The following is a 13,446-nucleotide window of genomic DNA, read 5'->3' as shown; positions in this document are numbered from 1 at the left end:
AAAATAATTCAGAAAGTGAAGGCCATACAAATATCAGGAAGTTAGGGTGATCCTGAAGTTACCAAACAGTGCCTTCCTTAGGAAACTTCAAATTTCACATGGTTCTGTGACACGGATGAGGCGCCTGCTTGCTGCCATTTTCCTCCACTTGACCGTATAATGCAGTGTGTATGTTCACAGGGGTTTTCAAGTTTCAAAGTTTGACTTGACCCTCAGTCCCCTGCCTGGGACTGACCAGTGAGTATCAGGCAATAAAGCACCACGAGCCACCATCACTTACTCCGTCAAAGTTCTGGGGGTACTAGTGTGGCTACAGATAGCCCAGCCGCAGGGGGCTGAGCCCCAGGAGGAAGGAGCAGGGCACGGTGGCCCTCACTCACTCACAGAAGCTGTACTGCCCGGCGGTGGGGGAAGACTTGCTGGGAAACATTCACAGCCAGGTTCCCACCAGCACCAACCCCTCCCAACCCCTCCCAACCCCTCCATACGGAGGAACATCATGAGTTTCCCTCTGAGTTAAATTTAATGCTCGATCACATATTTGTCCAGGCCCTTTTAATGTTTATTTTTCCTTTCCCTTAATAGTTTCCTCAGTTCTATTTCTATTTTGGCAGATCCACATTCTGCACCGACTACCACCTCAAACATATCTTTGGCATTAACAGATGTCGTTTAACCAGCAAAATGCACGCTAAGCCAACATGCAAGACTGGTCCTCAAATTAGGTCCATCACAGATACAAAGAGTTGATCCAGGAGAAGTTCATACAGATTTTCCAGTTATTTCAAGTTCTTTTTCTCAGTTCATCTTTCTTCCAAACCGCCCCCATCCCCTTCCTCCTCCCTACACCCTCCTCCCACCACTCTAAATCTGGACTCTCAGCTTCCTTTCTCTCTGGCCTTAAACGTCACCCCACCCCAGCCTCAAACAGGGGTTGAACTTGTTCCCCTCACATTCTCTGCACGTGACTTGACAGAGCCTCTGCATCCTCACCATGGAATTTTCCTGTGCTGGGCCCTCCTTCTAGGAGCAGGGTCAGCTCCTAACATCTTGCCTAACTCCTTGGTTCCCTCACATCAATTTCCCCCAGGCACTGGTACTGAGGCTCTGTCTCTGCACCACCCCCTTCCCAACTGACATCACTCTGTAGCTTCCACTGTCCCCAGAGCAGACCCTACTGGGGCCCCATTCCTCAGCCAAAGCACACAGTGTCTCTCAAAAGGGATAATGAAAACCAAAGCAGTGGTTCTCACTGCAAGTTCTTGAAGCCCCATATGCTAATGCTGATGAAATGCTACATGGGAGCCTCAGGCCCCTGGGCCTGGACGCACAGTCATCGTATGTGACACTTCTCTCCTCTGCTGCAAGCCACCACCTGCTCAGAGTTACACGTCAGAGCGCTTTGCTATCCCTCCCTCAGTATCACTGAGAAGCAGCAGTAACTTAGTTCCCTTATCTAGGGCAGCCAGCAGGATGGCCACAGGGAAATCAAAGGCGGGGTACGGGGTGGGGGTGGAAGCAGCAGGAGAAAACAACTTCCCAGTTTCTCTTTGCAGCTTAAGAAACTCTCTGGGGGCCTGGGGGAGCTTTCAAGTTGCTTTATTTTGGTTAGTCCCTGAGATGTGTGACTGGCGGAACACAGCCACCAGGGGGATAAACAGTGGTTTCTCTTGGCCCTAAGGGTCAGGGGCCAGCTGTTGTGAAGGAAGCCAGCTTTTAACTGGCCCAGACGGTTCCCACAGCAACTCGGATGGTAGGTCAGGAGGCCATATCCTCCCCGCCTAGGAACTCGGTCAGTGGTAAGTCTTCAATGTATTTAACCAGTTATGTCCACGTTGATGCTTAGGGTGGTTCCGCTTTTGCAAACATTTATTTATATCCTTCAAGAGAAGAACTCAGACCTCTCCGCCTGTCACAGGAAGCTGTTACGGGGGGTGAGCAAACTTTTTAAATGCACAGAAATTGCGACTGACACCAATTTTGTGAAGCTAAACCCCGGTACTTGGTTCTCTTTGTGTTTTTTCCTACATGGCTTCAGGTAGGCAAGTCTTGTTTCTACCAAGAGAACGAAGTTATATGAAGAAGGGTAATGCTTACTTTTGTCTGTCTGTGGTAGCTCGCATACTACTAAACACCTAAATGCTTAATGAAGGGATGAATCGTAGCAGCCGCTCTCAGGATATAGGGCGTGTTAAAGAAATGTTTATTTTCAGTCTTCTGAGTTGTAGACCTGCTCTGGCTAAAATCAGACACCAGAAAAGGGCAAGTATTTTATTTATCCTCTAGTCCTGTGTGCCGTTTCCTCTAGGACCACACAGCTGTATGAAGGGAAAATCATCTTTCATTTCTCCACAGGGCAGCCTGAAGATGGCTAATTACACGTCAGCACCAGAGGATGATTATGATGTCCTCATAGAAGACAATCTGAGTAACAACGAAATAGAACCATGCACCCCATATGAGCCCAAGATTCTCTCAGCCCAGCTGGTGCCTTACCTCTACACCATGGTGTTCATGGCTGGCCTCCTGGACAATATCTTGGTTGTGCTTATCCTGGTAAAATACAAACGACTCAAGCAAGTGGAAAATATCTATTTCCTCAACTTGGCAATTTCTAACTTGTGTTTCTTGCCCACCCTGCCGTTCTGGGCTTACACGGCCTCACGTGAGGGGGTTCTTGGTGACCCCCCGTGTAAAATTGTCGTGGCACTCTACTCCATAGGCCTGTACAGTGAGGCATTTTTCAATGTCCTTCTGACTGCGCAAAGGTACCAGGAGTTTTTCCGCATGAGAAGGCTTTTCTCGGCCTGCAGGATGGTGGCTGGCAACATCTTCACAAGTGCTCTGGCGTGGGTCACAGCCATTCTGGTCACTTTGCCTGAACTTGCTTTTTACAAACCTCAGATGGAAAGCCAGAAATACAAGTGCTTCTTTACCAGACCTCACTTCCTACCAGCTGATGAGACATTCTGGAAGCATTTTCTGACCTTAAAAATGAACATTTTGGGATTTCTTTTGCCACTGTTTTTTTTCGTATTTTGCTACGTGCGAATGAGGAAAACACTAAAGTGTGGGGCAAGGAACTGTGACCTTTTCAAGCTTGTTTTCACCATAATGGTTGTTTTCCTTCTGATGTGGGGACCCTACAATATTGCACTTTTCCTGTCTGCTTTCAACGAACACTTCTCCCTGCATGGCTGTGAGAGTAGTTACAACCTGAACAGAAGTGTCCAGATCATGAAAATCATCGCCACCACCCACTGCTGCGTCAACCCTCTCCTCTACGTGTTTCTCAACAAGGCATTTAGGAAACACCTCTGCCAACTCTGCCATCTGTGCAGTGACACCGCACCTCCACCCACTGAGGAACCTGCCCAAGGCACATCAAGGGAAGAATATCACCTTTCCACTTAAATGTAAACTAGCTCCTACCAAAGGCGGGATAAATAAACAATAATTTTTCCCTCATTGCATTGTTTTGTGCAATAGTTTTTACACATTTGTACATAAAAAAAGGCTCCAGGAAGAAAAGGGGGAGGTGAACAAACATTCACCAAGCGCTGAATTTGTCTCAGGCGCTGTGCTAGGTTCTTGACAAACGTGAGCTCCTCCGTGCCTCACTGACTGCTCGTGGTGTAGGTGGAATTAGTCCCATTTCTCTGGGGGAGGAAACTGAGGCTCAGAAATTTGTCTAAGATCACACAGCTAGAGCATGGCAAGGCTGGGACACAAACCCGGTGCCATTCACTCCAGAACCTATGCCTTGTCCAGCATATGCCGAACTTCTAAAATTCAGGCAAGAAGACACATAAAGCAAATATGCACTTTTAAAACCAACCGGACCACATTCCAAATTAGAACAACCCATTCACACAAAAGTAATTTATCAGGCACAGTTTCTTTCAGGTAATTGAAAGAGATGGCTAGCTGGAGGCTCTGAATAAAAAGAGGAAAAGGGACTTGCTCTGTGGAAAGTTCTCTGGGTTTTCTTGGCTATTCACCACACCCCCCGAAGCCCCCAGATACCCCTGAGGCCCCCAGATACCCCCAACCTCTGAGCCTCCCAAGGTTTCTAGCACTTTCTGCTATCTAACAATAGCAAACGTACGATTATGTCTAGAAATGTTTAACACAAGGCATGTTTTGTCCTTTTCAGTGTAACGTACACCTCAGGCCTCACCGCCTGTGACTACAAAACATCACAAGAAGAGTTTGCCTGGGGCGATCCAGTGCCCATTTTCTGTTACATATCCCAAGGAGAGGTGACAGATGAATACAGGATGCCTGTGGACCACAATCTCTCACCTCCATCACTGAGGCGGGAGGAGGAGGAGGTGGCACCTGGGGGAGACCCTGTAGGGAGCACAGTCTATACCAGTCACTGGCTCTTCCGTGTCCTCACCGGGTGCTATGGATGAACTGTGTCCCACAAAACATTCATACGTTGAAGCCCAAGCCCCAGTGAGATGGTATTTGGAAACGGGACCTTTGGGAGGTAATTAGGTTTAGATGAGGCGGAGTCCTCAGGATGGGATTAGTGCCTTATAAGAAGAGACACCAGAGAACTTGCGTGCTCTCTGCACCATGTGAGGACACAGCAAGAAGGCAGCCATCTGCAAGCCAGGAAGAGAGCCTGCACCAGAAACCCCACCATGCCGGCACCTCAATCTTGGACTTCCCAGCCGCGAGTACTGTGAGAAATAAATTTCTGCTATTTAAGCCACCCAGTCTGTGGTATTTTGTTGTGACAGCCTTAGCTGAGTAAGACAGGGCTCACCCTGAATGACATTAAATAGCCAATAAAAACACCATGACAAGTCAAGAGCAAGACCTCAGCTGAAAGTACCCCAGCAGATATGAAAAGAGGAGAAGGAGAAGGGACAGAGATATCTTCTTCACACTCATACTCACCAGATATGAGTAGGTCTGGACTCTCCATTCACTTCTACCACATATGGGACAGAAATCTCAGGCAAAATGACATCGTTTTTGGATGTTTATAGACACAGTGATGAATTCACAGAACAAACCCTTTCAGAATTTTCAGAATGAAAACATGGAGCATATAGAGAATAAACTCTTACAGTGACTGAGAGTGAAATAGTTACTGAAAATCAAAAGTTTGTGATGGCTGATCCAGCTACAATAGCCCACACACGTAAGTAGTATATCCAGCAAGGTCTTCTTCCCCTGTCAGAAGAAGACAGTTGTCCTAAAGATAAAAATGATTCATGCTTGCACTATTTACAATAAAAGCAGCCCAAGTGCCTATCAAGTGCAAGTCGGATGAATGGATACACACACACAATGGAATAATACTCAGCCATAAAGAAGAATGAAATGCTGACATGTGCAGAAGTGTGGATGGACTACAGAATATTATGCTACATGAAATAAGTCAAAGAAAGACATACTGTATGGTATCACATATATGTGGAATCTAGAAAATAACACAAATGAATGTACATGCAAAATAGAAAAAGACTCACGGATATAGAAAATAAACTTGTGTGGGTTTCCCTGGTGGCACAGTGGTTAAAAATCCGCCTACCAATGCAGGGGACATGGGTTCATTCCAGGGTCTGGGAAGATCCCACATGCTGCAGAGCAACAAAGCCCGTGTGCTGCAACTACTGAGCCTGCATTCTAGAGCCCACGAGCCACAACTACTGAAGTCTGCGTGCCTAGAACCCATGTTCTGCGACAAGAGAAGCCACCGCAATGAGAAGCCCGCGCACCGCAACGAAGAGTAGCCCCCGCTCACCAGAACTAGAGAAAGCCCACGCACAGCAACAAAGACCCAGCGCAGCCAAAAACAGATAAAATAAATTTATAAAAAAAAATACTGAATCACTATGCTATACACTTGAAACTAATAATATGAATCAACGATACTTCAATTTAAAAAATAACACGTTTTCCACTTTTCTACAAACTATTGCATTAGAAAACTAACAAACAGTAAAAAGCCAAAGAGAAGGTAGCTAGCATATTTAAGAAAATTTGACAGTGTTTCTGTTTTTGCCTGTAAATTATTTTCTAATGCAAAAAAAATTTTCCTATCTGGTCAAGATAATTCTGATTTGGGACATTTTAGACAAAGACTGAAATCTCATGAGAAATCTCTGATTCATCTTAATTTATGTGTTTGTGGGTACAAATGGAACAAATTTTAAAATGGTAAACGTGACTGATTTAGAGAATGAGAAAGCAATAAAACCTGAAATTGAAAAAAAAAATACAGGATGCCCAGTTAATTTTGAATTTCAGTTAAGCAACAAATAATCTTGTTCTTTTTGGTTTTTACAAATGTGCTGTGGCCACATCAGCCCAAGTTGTCCTCCCTCCTAAGAGCTGCTCACCATTCCCTGGTCTTAGGCTCCCACACCAAGCCTGAATTTCAACAGGACTTTATCCTTTACCAACTGCCTTCACAGACGTATTTGCACCACATAACAGTCCTTCAAAGAAAACTGACTATCATCAGCCTCATTTTACAAGTGTGGAAACTGAGGCTTAAATCTCACAGCTCTCAGGGGTCAGAATCTGGGCTTGACATTTTCTGATATCAAACCCCACACTCTTTCCTCTCCTCCACCCAGTACTTCCTGGCTTGTCTACAGCACTTGGTTTATAGAGTGAGTTCCTGTATATTATTGCTCCGGATTTTTCACAACAGTCCAAAGGACTGGGGGAAGGCACATCCAAGGACTGCTGCTCCCCTCAGCCACCCATTTACAGACCCTGTGAAAAGCAAAATTCGCCAAAGAACCATCTCTGGCACGTCTAACAGAAGAAAATCTTTGATCTAAATTTCAGACTCTGAATCCTTTGATTTTTCCTTGTGGTGTGGCCTTTAGCTATGAGCGGGGCCATGAGTCACCTCCCTGGAGTCCCCTACCATGCCTGCTCTGGGAGAAGGTAGGAAAGGGTGTCTCTCTCTTCCTGTGGGACCCAGCACAGGCCATCTAGCCTCCCTGTGCCTCAGACAACTGGGAATAAGACACCCCCACACACACACAGGGCTGCTGGCCAGGATGAGGGCTTAATGAGCAGCACAGTGACTGGCCCACAGGCTGCTGCCCACATCCCACTTTTCCTCACACCCTCCACAGATGCTGCCTGCACCCTAATGGTGCTTGAATTTCAGTTCTGATGGGCCTCCTCGTCCCCACGTCAGCCTCCTGCTGCTGCTCCAGGTAAATGACTATGTTGACAAAAGGATCTGGGGACATGTGGCTCAGCCCCAGCTTCTTTGTTTGAAGGAGTGGTGGGGAGGTTCAGACCGTCTCGCTTATATCACCTATGACAAAATGTGTTTTCCTCTGCCCTCAACCACGTGGTCAGCTCAACAATTTTTTTTTAACATCTCTATTGGAGTATAACTGCTTTACAATGGTGTGTTAGTTTCTGCTTTATAACAAAGTGAATCATCTATACGTATACATATATCAGCTCAACAGTCCTGCTATGAGTCTGTGGACAGCCATCCCACCAGAGCCCCTGCCCACATGCTCTTTCAGGCGTCCATCTTTGCAGAACACCTGCCACACACTTCCTGGGGGGGCACGCAGCTTGCTCACCATGGCTCAGGACCATCCCCAGCTGCCCCGTGCAGACGCTCCCTCCTCGGCAAAGCACACAACCCATGTCCCCAAGCTCACGCCGCTTCCAGCGGATGGCTATCTGCATGCATACTCACTGTCTCCACTCTTTTGTCTCTGAAGGACTCCAAGGCAGAGTCTGTGGGATTCATCTCCAAACGGACTAGAGGAGCTGCGACGTGGTGATGGATGAGGAGGCGGCCAAGAGAGAGACTCCAGCCAACACAGGTGCTGTTATTCCCCCAGAGAGGTGACACTCATGCCTGTGAGGGAAGGCAGGAGGAGCTGACTGCCAATGGGTAGTGGGAGCACTTCCTTAAGAAAGAGGCTTAAAGGCATTCCAGAGAAAATCAGAAAAATAGGACTATAAACAAAATGTCAGATGACATACTTATCATTTTCAAGGGTGACAATAAAATTGCAATTATGTGGGAGAATGTCCCTATTCTTAGAGGATGCATGCTCCAGAATTTAGGAGTGAAATGTCGTAGTCACAGCTCACATTCAAATAATTTAATCACACACATACACACACCAGGTGCATATAAAAGCAGCAAGAGGGAAAACACATCAAAATGTTAACACCTGTCAACTCTACATGGAAGGTATATGAATGTCCACTGAGCCCTCTCTGACCCCCACTGCACAAACGGAAATATTCATAAGACCAAGTTGAAGGGCAAAACTGACTTTGATTTTGTCTGGATAAAAACAAAGAAGACAGATTGACCCCAAGTACAAATTTTAAAAGTCTCCTCCCTTCTGGTCCCTCATGACTGGGGTCAGACTCAATCTGTAGGAGAGTCGTAGAGAGAACAAGCCCCAACCCCTCATTTTACTTACAAAGCTGAGCCCAGAGAAGGTAAAGGACTTACCCGAGGTCATACAGCCACACAGCAGCAGAGCTGCGACTTTGCTCTAGACGTCCTGCAGCACATGCCACTTCTTTCCCACTCAGGACTGACCTGTTATTATTTCTGGAGACAATGGCGGGCCAAATGATTCCGAATACGCTAAGGCTAACAGCTGAGAAAAAAGTATGCAGACTCAGTCCGTTTCCCAACGACCTAAGTACACACGACGTTCCTCCTGACGTGATGTGATAGGGAAGCTCCCAGCACCACAAGATACTGGCTTTTCCCTCAAAACTAAACGCGCACCGCTAGGGAAGCGGCCTGCAGGCGTACCTTCCAGGCTTCGTGCAACGCCACGCTCCGGGAAAGCACCGCGCAGGCGCAGACAGGAGCTTGGACTCCTCCGCGGCACCGATAGTCCCGGCACCGAGGGCGCAGTGCCGAGGTACCGCGGCGGATGTATCGCTGCCCCGGAGCAGCACCAGGCCTCACAACACCTGGTACGTTGGAAGGAAGAGTCGTCCCCGTTGTACTTCTAGAGCACTTCCAGGAACTGGTCCTGCACATCCGACAGAGGCAGAGCCCACCTTGCAAGAATGGATGAAAGGAGCGAGGGATGTTCCTACGCCAGGACAAAGAGCAGCAGCCAAAGGATGGGCGCATGCGCAAAGAGTAGCGTTTACTTTTTTTTTAATAGTTGGAAAAACTCAAAAGAATATTTCATGACCTGTGAAAATTATATGAAATTCGAACTTCAGTGTCGAATTTCAGAAACTTTATTTTCAATAAAATAAAGTTTTTTTGGAACACGACCACACTCATTTATATATGTATTGCCAGTGGTTGCTTTTGCACTGCAATGGCCGAGTCCAGTGGTTTTGACAGAGGTGGCCTGTGGCATTCTCATGGCTTCCCACTGCTGCTTGGTGCATTGTAAATTACAGCCAGTTATAATTCAATAGCATTTCAAGTACCAGACTGTGTTGTTGTGATACAATAAGACATATACCTCCGGTCTTCAGCCCTGACTGATGGGGTGATAGGAGTGTCCTTTGTTATTCATAATAAACCCTCTACCTGCGCGTTTCAGTCAGACCTGAGTGTATGCTGATGAGGTGACTCTTGGTGCTTCCCTGGATAGCTTCAGGATGGGAGCTGGTTCCCAGAACCAACCTTGTGATGAGAGGATTGGAACTTTCAGCTCTGCTTCCTGACTTCCAGAGATGGGAGAGTGGCTGGATAATCACCAATGGTCAATGACTTAGTCAATTGTGTCTACGTTACGAAACTTCCATACAAACCCTAAACTACAGGATTCAGAGAGCTTCTTGGTTAGTGAACACATTCATGTACTGGAAGAGTTGCACACCCTGACTCCACGGGGACAGAAGCTCCTACGCTCTAGACCCTTCCAGACCCTTAGCCTATGTACCTCTTCATCCGGCTATTCTTCTTCTGTCTTTTATACAATCCTTTAATATAAATAGGTAACAATAAGTAAAGTGTTTCCCTGGGTTCTGTGAGCCATTATAGCAAATTATCAAACCTGAGGAGGGGGTCGTGGGATTCCCCAGTTTACAGCCAAGTTGGACAAAAGTACAGGTAACCTGGGAACCCACTAGGTGTGATTAGTGTCTGAAGAAAGAGGGCAGTCTTGTGGGCCTGAGCCCGTAACCTTGTGGGTCTGTGTTAACTCCAAGTGGTTAGTGTCAGAATTGAACTGACTTGCAGGAAACCCAGTTGGTGTCCACAGAGAATTAGAGAATTGTTTGGTGTAGAAAACCCACACATATTTGGTGTCATAAGTGTTGTGAGTAGATAGACATAGAGAACAGATCTGTGGTTGCCAAGGCGGAGGGGAATGGGAGAGGGATGAATTGGGAGTTTGGGATTAGCAGATACAAACTATTATCTATGGAATGGATAAACAACAAGGTCCTACTGTATAGCACAGGGAACTATATTCAGTATCCTGTGATAAACCATAATGGAAAAGAATATGAAAAAGAATATCTAAATAACTGAATCACTTTGCCGTACAGCAGAAATTAACACAACATTGTAAATCAATGCTACTTCAATATAAAAAATATAAGTGTTGTAAGTAGAGAGAACAGTTTATCTTTATACACATAGAGCCAAACCACCTTTTTTAAAATTTTTATTACCAGTGCATATTCATCATGTTAAAACAAGCAAAGAAGAGAAAAGTGAATTTTGAATGTCACACTAATAAGACACTATGGATTGTGGATTATTTTGTTATCAAATTAGATGCCAAAGCACTGTATTTATTATGCAATGAAACTATAGTTGTGCTAAAAGAATACAACATGTGTTGACATTTCCAGACAAAGCATTCATTGCACTATTCCAAACTCATAGGGGAAAAATGGTCAGGAAAATTACAAATTTTAAAGTGAAATATCTCATCACAACAGAATTTCTTCAAGGGACTTCCCTGGAGGTCCGGTGGTTAGGACTTGGCACTTTCACTGCCGTGGGCCAGGGTTCAATCTTTGGTGGGGGAACTGAGATCCCACAAGTTGTGCGGCACGGCAAAAAAAAAAAAAAAAAAAAAATCTTCAAAATAAAAAAAGAAATGAGGCTGCAAGCAAAGTAACTTTCTAAATAGCTCATTTGTTAGCCAAGCAAGAAAAGCCATTTACCTATGTTGAGTTAATGAAATCATGTTTGATTGCAGCTGTAAACAAATGTGCCCAGAGAAAACTGACTTAAGACTTTAGCCTTTCACTGACAACTCCTGCTTAAAGAGCTGAAAACATTGGGAACAAGAAATAAGACAAATGATTTGAGTGGCTTTCCTTGGCTTTTGATGAATAAACAGGTGTTGCAGATGCTGTTAACTATTGTCTATTTGAGGAATCAGTGGTGAGTTTGAAGTGAGTAAAGAATTAGCCTCCAGGAATAGTCCACATGGGATAACTACAGGCAAGAATATTATCCAGAAAATTGAGGAAACACTAATTTAGTACAATCTGAAGTGGAATCTGCTGAAATGTATTACAACTGATGGTTGTTAAAATCTGTGTTGGGCAGAAAAAAAGTTTAGAGTGGGGACCGCGCAGAATACAAGCTTTCCTTGAAGACTGTAAGGAACTTGAGGTCTGAGGAAGTAAAAGCAGGGACACCAAACACAGCCCCACACTCAATTCAGTGTCAGGGTGAAAGAATGCGGGACCAAAGACCCCCCTCATTGATGCTACGGCCGCCTGACTTGCTTTGGGCGATGAAATGATGGAAATGATACGGCCTCTCCTAGAAGGAAGCTTTAAGAGTTTTTTTGTGTTGCCTCCATCTCTCTTTTATTTCCCGCTCTGTCTACAGGCCAGTGTGCCCCAGGCAGGGGCTGCTGGTTCAGCCTGGGTCTCAGAATGAAGAGATGAACAACAGAGCCACTGATGACTCATGACAGGTATGAACGTGAGACAGAAACAAACCTTTGTTGTGTAAGACATTGACATAACTTAGCATGAGTTAATGGATACAGCGATGTTAGATTTTGAAATTTTTATTTCAGCCAGAACAGGGGATTTCATGGGCCTTTAATTTCACCTAAGTATCTTATTTATACAAGAAGGTTTATACGGTTCAACTATGATGTTTTATCTTGCTGGTATTATGACTAATATGGCTACACCATCAAATGTTGCTCCCACAGTAAACTTCTAGTTTACTAGTGAGGCTGGACTACATATCTGGGCCATAATTCAAAGTAGCAAAAAAGGGAGTTTTCATTCTAGGATTATGGGACCGTAATTAATGTCCTTCCTGACAGATTTCAGAGGCTTCTGCAGGCAGCAGCAGAACTGCCTATCTCATTTTTTTTTTAACATCTTTATTGGAGTATAACTGCTTTACAGTGTTGTGTTAGTTTCTGCTGTATAACAAAGTTAATCAGCTATACGTATACATATATCCCCATAACCCCTCCCTCTTGCATCCTCTAGGTGGTCACAGAGCACTGAGGTGATCTCCCTGTGCTATGCCTGCCTATCTCATTGATACTGGTCAATGCTGGCCATTCTTGTCTGCTCTCTGCCTTTGAAAGGGAAGATTCACCCTGGTTGACGCAGGTTTGCCTGTTGAGTCCAATGAGCCATTGGAAATACTAAAAACAGGAAAATGATCCTTTCTCAGGGAAGAGTTACTAATCTAAGGTAGGACCCCAATGGGCCCTGTTTACTGGTGGGGAGAGTCTGTGCATTAGCAGCTAAAACCCAGCCATTTGGTTCTCTCTTAATTCCCTTCCCTGGCATCAAGATAGTGGGTCAGAATTGAAACTCTGGAGAAGAAAACTATGGGGAACACTTAAAGGACAAAGCATGGACCTTCAAAAAGGCAGAAAAAGGAAGGAGCAGCAGCATGGAACCTGAGGAAACAGAACTTCAAGGAGCACATGTCCACAGGATCAGACATAGTAAGGGGCTCAGGGAAAAGAGATGTGAACCCTACTAAGCTTGGCCATTTGGGAAGCTGGGGCTGTCCTATTCCAGAACTGCTTCAAGGGAGTGAACAGGTTAGAATCAAACTACAGTGGGGTGAAGAGACAATGACCCAAACACCCACCTGACTTGCTGAAGTGAGGGCAGCCCTCTCTGACCACGCTTTAAAGAGCTTGGCTGAGAAAAGTGGGAATAAACTGGTGACCAGAGGTTAACCGGAGGTTGAGGGCCAATAAGGCCAAGGGATAGATGTACAGTTGTCCCCTGTACCTCGGTATTTGCAGGGATTGGTTCCAGGACACCCCGTGGATGCCAAAATCCAAGGATGCTCAAGTCCCTTATATAAAATGGTGTAGTATTTGCATATAACCTATGCATGTCCTCCCATATATTTTAAATCATCTCTGGACTACTTATAATACCTAATACAATGTAAATTGCAAATTCAAGTTTTGCTGTCTGGAACGTTCTGTAATTTGTTTTCAAATAGCTTCAATCCTCAGTTGGTTGAATTCAAGGATG

At 45.2% G+C, this 13,446-nt stretch overlaps 1 protein-coding gene across 1 annotated transcript; it reads left to right on the top strand.

Annotated features, from left to right (window-relative positions):
- Positions 1-1,694: 1,694 nt before the first annotated feature.
- On the top strand, positions 1,695-3,431 carry CCRL2 (C-C motif chemokine receptor like 2). Its single transcript, XM_082847384.1, has 2 exons — positions 1,695-1,799; positions 2,356-3,431. The coding sequence occupies exon 2, from the start codon at positions 2,368-2,370 to the stop codon at positions 3,412-3,414; it is 1,047 nt and encodes a 348-aa protein (XP_082703510.1). The 5' UTR covers positions 1,695-1,799; positions 2,356-2,367; the 3' UTR covers positions 3,415-3,431.
- Positions 3,432-13,446: the final 10,015 nt, after the last annotated feature.

Source organism: Leucopleurus acutus (genome assembly GCF_964270905.1).
Source record: "Leucopleurus acutus genome assembly, chromosome: 10".
NCBI classification, from domain to species: domain Eukaryota; kingdom Metazoa; phylum Chordata; class Mammalia; order Artiodactyla; family Delphinidae; genus Leucopleurus; species Leucopleurus acutus.
Note: the sequence above shows the minus strand (reverse complement) of the source record. Positions and strands in the feature narration are given on the sequence as shown.